Here is an 8,900-nt window from a genome sequence, read left to right on the forward strand (position 1 = left end):
GAAAATGTAGCTAAAAATGTGGAGAATGCAATGCAATCAAGCATTTTGGACGATATATTGTCACAAGCTGGCAGAATAGGCAACAGGCCAATGTGCGTTTTATTTGGAGACTGTTTTGCGCGACAGACTGAGTTTGCTGCTGATATTATGGGGATAGGCCTAGCCTATACGACTTTTGCCTTTTAATATTTTTGCTGCATTAGATCAGTCTTTCTAGAACAGGCAAGGGCTTTCTAGCCTCACGTCAGCAGCGCTGCATCACCCATATAGCCTACATTAAAACAACCAGCGGATGGTGGGCAGGTGCAGTTTTGAAAATTGGTCAACAAACTTTGGTGCTGATGGATGGCTGATGGATGATAAGTTTTGCTATGCAGTTATGGTTGAAATAATAGCCCATCAGCGCATCTCTAGTGTGTGTGCCTCTCGCTCAGAGGGGAGGGAGAGGCTGAGGGTCGATCCAGCATGGATTCTAAACTCTGTGGTGGATATAGGATCTACAATTAGGTGTTAATAATATTACCACGCTAGGTCGAAGTACTCCCAAGTGCTATTGCGCACACATTGTAGTTCTCATGTTTATTCGCTTGGAAAATCGTCACGTTTCATGTTGTGTGCCCTAAAATTTTTCATCAACTACTCGTGCAACTGTATTTAAGTAGGTAAAACGTGGAGGTGTTTGAATACTGCTATGTGCCTCTCTCTACGGCCACGGCAGAGCCCGCTAGCATAGCAACATGCTAACACATTCGCGCCGCGCGACAGATCGTTTGAGTGCACCTACCGACGCGGGAGAGGTACGACTCAACTCGTGAAAGTTACGGTAAGAACATATATCACTACTGATTTTGGGTGGCGTGTTCCTTTAATAACTTGTAGACTGGAATAGACTAATGTAAAAACCATGGCCACACATTTGCATAGGGGATGGGCGTAAAAGCCCCGTTATTTTCCGGCTGTGAGCAACCGGAATAAATGGCACAACACAGGAGGTTGAGCGTAATCAGGTTTAGAGTGTGTTTTCTAAACATGAATGAGTTAAGATAATGACACTATGACTGAAATCACAAATAAATGCTATACTAGGCTATAGGTGACTGAGAAAGAAAACTAAATTGCAGAATGACTAATGACTATGGTGATGTGTGCAACTGTATTCAGACACTTTGCAACAGTCTAAAAGAATTGAAGTGAAAATTGAGCTACTGCCTTCCTGTGCTGGGCAAAGGTGCCTATGTAACTGACAGTGTCTTCTCTGTTTGATTTATTCCATTGATTTTGCCATGGCGGCCCCCCACAGTAAAATTGCTGCCCCCACTCTATCAGAATTAGGGCAGACGCACAATGTAGTAGCAGTTGCCTTTTAAATGATCCTGCCGACGTATCCTCCCCTCTGGCTGCTGCTCACATTGCAATTTAGCGATATGTAGAACTAGTCAGAGGTTATAAGGGCCTGTCCAGTTTACTCCCCACATTGTTGTGTTGATTGGGGGGTGGGACTGAACTGCATTTGCTTGCTCCCAGCACAGTTGGAGATGTTACATTTTACATTTCACTACTGTTGTACTGTACCATCATGCATGTGACGAATAAACTTGACTTGAATTTTATGAGATGAAATTAGGCCTAGGCCTATTACATTGTCCATTTTGTAGAGGTAAAGTTGTAAAATCTACGACATCTAGGCCTAGAGAAAATATGACCACCGCCCAGTCCAGCACATTTTTTTCCACAAAAATAAGTCACGTTTGTCAAATTGTGTTCATTTCCTACTTTGTTCCTTTTTTGTGTTTGTAATTGAGTGTGTGGTTGTTTGTGTGTATATGTGTGCTTCTGTGTGTGTTTATTGAGTGTGTGCCTGCATGTAAGTTAGTTTTTTGTGTGTGTTTTTTATGTGTATGTTTGTGTGTGTGTGTGTGTGTGTGTGTGTGAGTTACAATAATGCATGGTTCCTTCCTTCAAAATTCTGTAGGGGATAACAACATATTACAGTTATAGCACTTTTCTTGACACTCAAAGTGCTTCACAGGAGAGGCAGAATCTCACTAAGCACCACCAATGTGTAGCACCCATCTGAGTGATGCACAACAGCTATTATGTGCCAGAATGTTCCACACACACTAGTTTCAGGTGGAGAGTGAAGGAGTGAATGAACCAATTGCACACTGGGAGGATGAGGCAAAATTGAATGAACCAGGTTGGGAATTTAGCCAGCACATCATGGAACCTACACTTTGCGATAAGTGCCATGGGATCTTTAACAACCATGGTGAGTCAGGACCTCAGTTTAACATTCATGCAAAGGAAAACAGTGTAGGATCATTATGACACCCTCTGAATGCACACAAGTTTTGTGCACCCTGGTCTTTCAGTGTCCCGGGAATCCTTGAAGGAAAATTACACATGCAGAAAAAAAAAAAACGGAAGAAAAAGCTTCGCTGTGCAGCGGTCATAATAAATGGTTTGAAAATGATTTTTTTGCTTTTCAGGGGAAAATAATGATCTTTTCTGCCATTAGGCTAATATCCCTCTGCCTACTGCATGTTCTCTGATTTTAAGAGATATCTGTAGGCTACAGCACGAACTGTTGGGCATTAGGTTAAAACAGCAGGATCAAAGATGGGATAAAAATGCTAACCTAAATTGAAACACATCTGTAAACTAAACCAATGGCAACTTGTGAATTAAAATGAGACCCAATGTGTGTGTCTCTTTCTTTCTCTCTCTCTCTCTCTGTGTGTCTATCTGTGTGTAGCTTATTTGTGTGTTTCATTCATTCAACCTTTATTTATTCTTGGAAGATCATTGAGGGTAGGCCTTGTCCTCTAATTTTAGTGATGCCGAGATAGCCTAGTCTACAATATTGTTGTTTAATAGGGCTATTAACAACCTACAACAACAAGGCCTAAACAACAACATAAATAGTTGCCTAGACTAGACAGTAGTTGTAGTGAAATGTAGCCTACAAATAAACCAAAACAAAATAAGCAATAAAAGAGGGGGGAGAGTTAATTTAGTGCCTAGACTCCAGGAAGAGGGGCATTATAACAAGTTTGCTAGTTGTGCTAGCCTCGACTAGACTACCCTAGCCTAGGCCTAGGCTACTCCTCTTTTGGATTGTATGTCAACCTCATGCCATGACAGCTGGCAGCTCTGGCTGGCAACTGAAAGCTGTCCACTCTGGATGTTAGCCTACATTCATGACCTATCTTCATGAAGTAGAATAGGCCATTGATTTGCTTGTAAAAAAAAAGACATTGTGGTGTGGTCATATTACCATGCCCTCCCCTTCCTCCTTTGCTATTTTCTAGTCTTTGAATCACAAACAGTTCTTGAAGGTGCAAGGAAACTGACCTGATCAAAAGTAGACTAGAAGCTATAGCTTTTATATGACTGGGATTGCGATTCAATATCCATCTGACCCAGAGTTAGTCTTTTCAACTGCTGCATCCATAGGCTGCATCTGACACTACGCCTCCGAGGAGAGCAACACTTTGCTGCCACCTGTCGGGAGCTATGTCGGAGTCGGTTGTTTTCTCCTGACTGTCGACAGTTTACTATCTCTATGGTAACGTAGGTCACAGAGCTGCAGCTGCTACGGATAAAAAGATTGCTCTTCGTGTCACGCATGACAAGCTATGCGTTAACTTTTAGTTAACGTTATCTAAATTGGTGACATATATTAAACTTGTGTTTCGTAGAAATAGAAAAATGAGTGTTTCTGTGACACAAACATTTTGCAAGAAAGATGGAGGAAAGAAGGGCTACAGACCACAGCGGGTACATGACTATCTCTACGGTGAGTTATTGTTGATAACTGTTCAAATCTACACACCTATGGCTACTGAAAAATGTAAGGTTCATTTAGCAAATGTTATTTTGAAGTGTTAAAAAAACATCGTTGTTTTAGAATTTCTGAACAAAAGTGGTGATAATTGGGGGGGTGTTACGATAGGTAGCTTCTACACATTCTCCCCTGTAGAATAGCTCTACATGAAAAGGTAATATAAGGCCCACTTGCCACTGTAAAGTGATAACATCACAGACAGCTAACGCAACATGCTATTATTTGCATATTAATTACATACCTCCGGTACGCTCAGGCCAATCAAAACTTTTCTCATCTGTTGTTCCTCGCTGGTGGAACACACTGCCAGTTCCTACAAGGGCAGGGACATCCCTCTCCATTTTCAAAAAACTCCTGAAGACCCAGCTCTTTAGAGAACATCTCCTCTCATAGCAACACTTACAACAAGTCTTGCTGATCCTAGCACTCACCAGCCGTCTTAAACTGACACGTAACTGTTAAAAACAGCACTCACTGATGCACTTATTCTTACTGTACTCTAATGTTTTTTTAAATTGTCCTAATATTGTTGAGAATTGCTCTAAACTTAAACTGTTTACCATGTTGTTAGTCGCTTTGGCTAAAAATGCGTCAGCCAAATGTAATGTAATGTAATGTAATGTAATATTATTTACATATTTTTAATAATAAAGTTGTTGCTCATGATGGCAGTAACGTTAACGTAGGCCTAAAGTTACACGTTTATTTATGTACATAGATCCCATGTACACGGTTTCCGGAGAGATGGATCATGCAAGGGTCTCCTTCAAGTCTCACGCGTCAGTGGATAGAGTGGTAAGTTGGCCGCAAATTATGAACAGCAATGAACAGTCACACACTCACACAAGCACCAATGAAGCAACAAGCTCACAAGCCTAGGCTACTTTAAGTTCCAGAGTTAGTTAGGCATCATATGGTTAAAAGTTTTGGCAGTAGGCCTATGCCTAGGTCACATCCCATAAGAAAGCAACACTGAAATCAAAGTCAGTGGTGTGTTCATAACTTCGTTTACCATTGACATTTAAATACACAGAAACTTCACAGTCCCCTTTTTATGCAGGCTATGGCTTTCTGGGTTATTGTCAGATAGGCATTTTTACAGATACTGCATGACATAGTCATTATTGGAGGCCTATGTATCCACCATTATAAGGCTAAAATGTTTGTGAATTGATGAAGTTGCTATAGCAAATTGGACCATATGACCTTTATATTGTGAATTTGTGAAATATATTGAAACTTTTTTTAAATTGTTAAACACTTTTAAAAGTGTTTTCTGAAACCGCTTTCTCTTGAAAGTGTCCAACTCACCCCACAACAACCCCACTCTCTGTAGCGGAAGGTGCCGGAATTCAAGTCCATGTTCAGTCACCTGCCGCACCATCCCCGTTACACCCTTCGTTTGGAGTCCACGGATCCCGTGCCGGAGTTCATCGATCGCAGGTGGCGTGGCCATGCCGACCAGCGCAGGCAAGCGCTACAGCAGCTGACTGGGTAAATAATTTCTCTGTCAGTTACCTAGATGCCTCTCAGTAGATGCAATAAGCAATACTAGGCTGCAATACAAGCAATGTGTAGGCTGACCGTAGGGGATCTATTGGAGATAGCAGTTGTAGAGATGATGAGGCCAGGTAAATGTCCTCCTACATAAAAGATTCACATTATATGTGGGCCATTTTGGCAGACATGACAAGACTGGGAAATGTTATGGATCGTTGCACCCTTTATACACACATGGCAATTCAGAATGGTTTACACAGCACAACATACAGTACAGTACAAAACAACCGTTTATGTTGATTCAGGTAAAGTAAGTTGAAAAATTGATAATTATTGATAATTATCAACAGACATATAGGAAGACTGCAGAAATAATGGTCGATGTATGGTCTTAGTTGTAACTTAATTGTTACCAATACGAGAGGAATAATAAAGGAATTTGTTGTAACTGGTGTAATTTTCTCTATGTGTGTGTTCTTGTGTCAGTGTCATCCCAGGAATCCAGACTGAAGCATCTGACCAGCAGGCTTGCAATGTGTCTGGTGCCGACCGCTGGAAGTTTTTCAAACGGTACAAAGCAAATGGCATCTTTTTTAGATACTGTCACATTCATGTAGTTACAATATACATCATATCATATAACACATGCATATATTCACACACACACACACACACACACACACACACACACACACACTTAAATGGACACACAGTCAAGCAGATGTTCTTTAGAGAGTGCAGCATAAACAGAGGACCCCCCTAACATTTCGGGGTGCCCAAAAATTCTTGCGACACCCCTGACCTTGGTATTTGAAAAATGCTGGCTACGGCCTTGGGCTCAATTGGATCATGGAACTGCCTACTGACATTGAAAGAATGCATGTTTAGCAGTGAGGAGATAGATATATAGTAGATGTTAATCTATTATGTCATGAAACAGCTAATACAGGGCAGGAATTCTATATCACTCAAGAAAAGTTTTCAAAGATTACCCAGTATTTAAGACACTGAAATTTCAATTGTAGATCATTTCAGTAGTGCACCAGGCATCTACACAACAGGGAAGTGGAAGGGGCAAAAGTAATGGCAAGACATAGAAAGACTAAAGTTTTAATTTAACATGGAATAATATTCAGAATTCTTTCTATTCAAACAAGTCGAACACACAGTCCAGATTACATCTGAAAAGGGCAGAAAAATTTCTGAAAAACAGATGTGCTCTGCCACCCACAGTTTTCATATACGATGGAATACATAATCAGTCCCACTAATGCATGATTTGCCATTTTGCACTCCTGCATCAGGCAGAATGGTGTTTTAGCCAAGTAGAGTGTGCACACACCATGCTGTGTCTTTTGAGAGCACGTTGACCTGAAATGACCTCTAAACACATTAGCACGTTAACACATCTCTGCCCAAAAGAGTTTCTGTAAATACTCTGGTTGGACTCTCTCGGAAATCAGCCTATTCTTCAACACAGCAGCGCCCTCTTAAAAACAGATTGCCCACGACAAAACACACTACGCACATTCAGTCTGTTATGAATGCAATGACCCCATGACCAGGACACAATTGGTAGTGTGACCTTGACATTGCATTATGTATTACTCATTGTATTGTTCCATTTAGCACTGTGGGATAATGGGTTTTATGCTATACATGATGTTCAACCACAGAGGCATATGATTTCAAGCCTGACAGCAGTGCCCAGGGGAGAGGAGAATGTCTTTTTTTTAGGGTGTTCAAGGTGAACTCTCTCTGTTTTCTGTTTGGAGTGTTTGGTTGTTGGTCAGCAACTAATTTTTGTGTCCTTTCTTCCACTTGTCTCTGTTCATCTATCCTCTTGCCTCTACTCCTCTCTTCTCTTCTCTCTCCTCCTCTCTTCTCCTTTCTCCACTACTCTCTCCTCTTGGCTCCTATCCACTCCTCCTCTTGCCTCCTCTCCTCTCTCCTCTCCTCTCCTCTTTCCACTCCTCTCTTCACCTCTCCATTCCTCTCCTCTTGCCTCCTCTCCTCTCTTCTCCTCTCTCCGCTCCTCTCCACTCCTCTCTCCTCTCTTCTCCTCTCTCCTCTCCTCTCTTCTCCTCTCCTCTCTCCTCTCCTCTCTCCACTCCTCTCGTTCCCTCTCCACTCCTCTCTCCTCTTGCCTCCTCTCCTCTCTCCTCTCTTCTCCTCTCTCCACTCCTCTCTCCTCTTGCCTCCTCTCCTCTCTCCACTCCTCTCCTCTCCTCTCCTCTCTCCTCTTGCCTCCTCTCCTCTCTCCTCTCTTCTCCTCTCTCCTCTCCTCTCTCCACTCCTATCTTTTCCTCTCCACTCCTCTCTCCTCTTGCCTCCTCTCTTCTCCTCTCTCCACTCCTCTCTCCTCTTGCCTCCTCTCCTCTCTCTTCTCCTTTCCTCTCTCCTCTCTCTTCTCCTCTCTCCTCTCTTCTCCTCTCTCCACTCCTCTCCCCTCCCTCCTGAAGGCCCCTGATCCCGTTCACCCAGAAGGTTCCCGCTGACGTGGTGTTCGCTGTCCCCGTGTGAGTTCTCCACAGCATTCCACCACATCCACTCCAGAGCACAGGGACTAGTTCATGACTTAAGCAGCAATTTGTTCTCGAGTTGAAATTCAGAAACAAACATCTGCATTAACATTAAGGGACTACATTTTATAAATTATTTTCTGGTCCTGCAAATTTTGAGACCTGAGACTCTTACAATTAATTTTGAAAGAAGGTTTTATAATGAAGATGTTATTATGCAGAGCCATTAAAAATACTGTATAGAACAAAAAAATAGACAATTGTTATTGTTAATTAATATCACTGCTATCCTTTGTCATTGTTTTGAGTGTATTTTGTACCACCTCCTCTTTCTTTTGACTCTGTGTCCTCTCTCTCTCTCTCTCTCTCTCTCTCTCTGTCTTTCTTTCCCTTCTTCAGTTCCACTCAGTTCGCTCTGGGCGATGGTCAGACTGACCGCGCCCCGACGCCATTCCAGCGGAGTGTGGCGGTGCAGACAGACTACCGGGACAGCGAGGCGCAGACGGAACCTTACACACCGGAATACGTGCTGAGGCCCGGCACGGCCCCGCCAGAGCTGCTCACACTGGCCACGCTCACATGGGGTACCAGACACACACATGCACACACACTTATGGATATACCAGTACGCGCACACACACATGCACACACACTTATATATGGATATACCAGTACGCGCACACACACATACACACACACTTATGGATATACCAGTACGCGCACACACACATGCACACACACTTATGAATATACCAGTACGCGCACACACACATGCACACACACTTATGGATATATCAGTACGCGCACACACACATACACACAAACTTATGGATATACCAGTACGCGCACACGCACATGCACACACACTTATGGATATACCAGTATGCGCACACGCACATGCACACACACTTATGGATATACCAGTATGCGCACACGCACATGCACACACACTTATGGATATACCAGTATGCACACACGCACATGCACACACACTTATGGATATACCAGTATGCACACTAGGGAAGTAACGG

The 8,900-nt window shown here is 42.7% G+C and overlaps 1 protein-coding gene across 1 annotated transcript in view; it reads left to right on the forward strand.

Annotated features, from left to right (window-relative positions):
* Nucleotides 1–3,659: 3,659 nt before the first annotated feature.
* The window catches only part of cfap91 (cilia and flagella associated protein 91), a 64,704-nt gene continuing 59,463 nt past the window's right edge, over nucleotides 3,660–8,900 (forward strand). The window contains exons 1-6 of the mRNA XM_076263093.1: nucleotides 3,660–3,799; nucleotides 4,566–4,642; nucleotides 5,184–5,341; nucleotides 5,834–5,917; nucleotides 7,810–7,866; nucleotides 8,269–8,453. Coding sequence (XP_076119208.1) covers nucleotides 3,712–3,799; nucleotides 4,566–4,642; nucleotides 5,184–5,341; nucleotides 5,834–5,917; nucleotides 7,810–7,866; nucleotides 8,269–8,453 — 649 coding nt within the window. The 5' untranslated portion in view covers nucleotides 3,660–3,711. The remainder of the gene's footprint in view (nucleotides 3,800–4,565; nucleotides 4,643–5,183; nucleotides 5,342–5,833; nucleotides 5,918–7,809; nucleotides 7,867–8,268; nucleotides 8,454–8,900) is intronic.

Source organism: Alosa pseudoharengus, unplaced genomic scaffold, assembly GCF_046254945.1.
Source record: "Alosa pseudoharengus isolate Yale_2024_CS ecotype anadromous, Long Island Sound unplaced genomic scaffold, YU_APseudo_1.1 YU_APseudo_1.1_scf_3, whole genome shotgun sequence".
NCBI lineage: Eukaryota > Metazoa > Chordata > Actinopteri > Clupeiformes > Clupeidae > Alosa > Alosa pseudoharengus.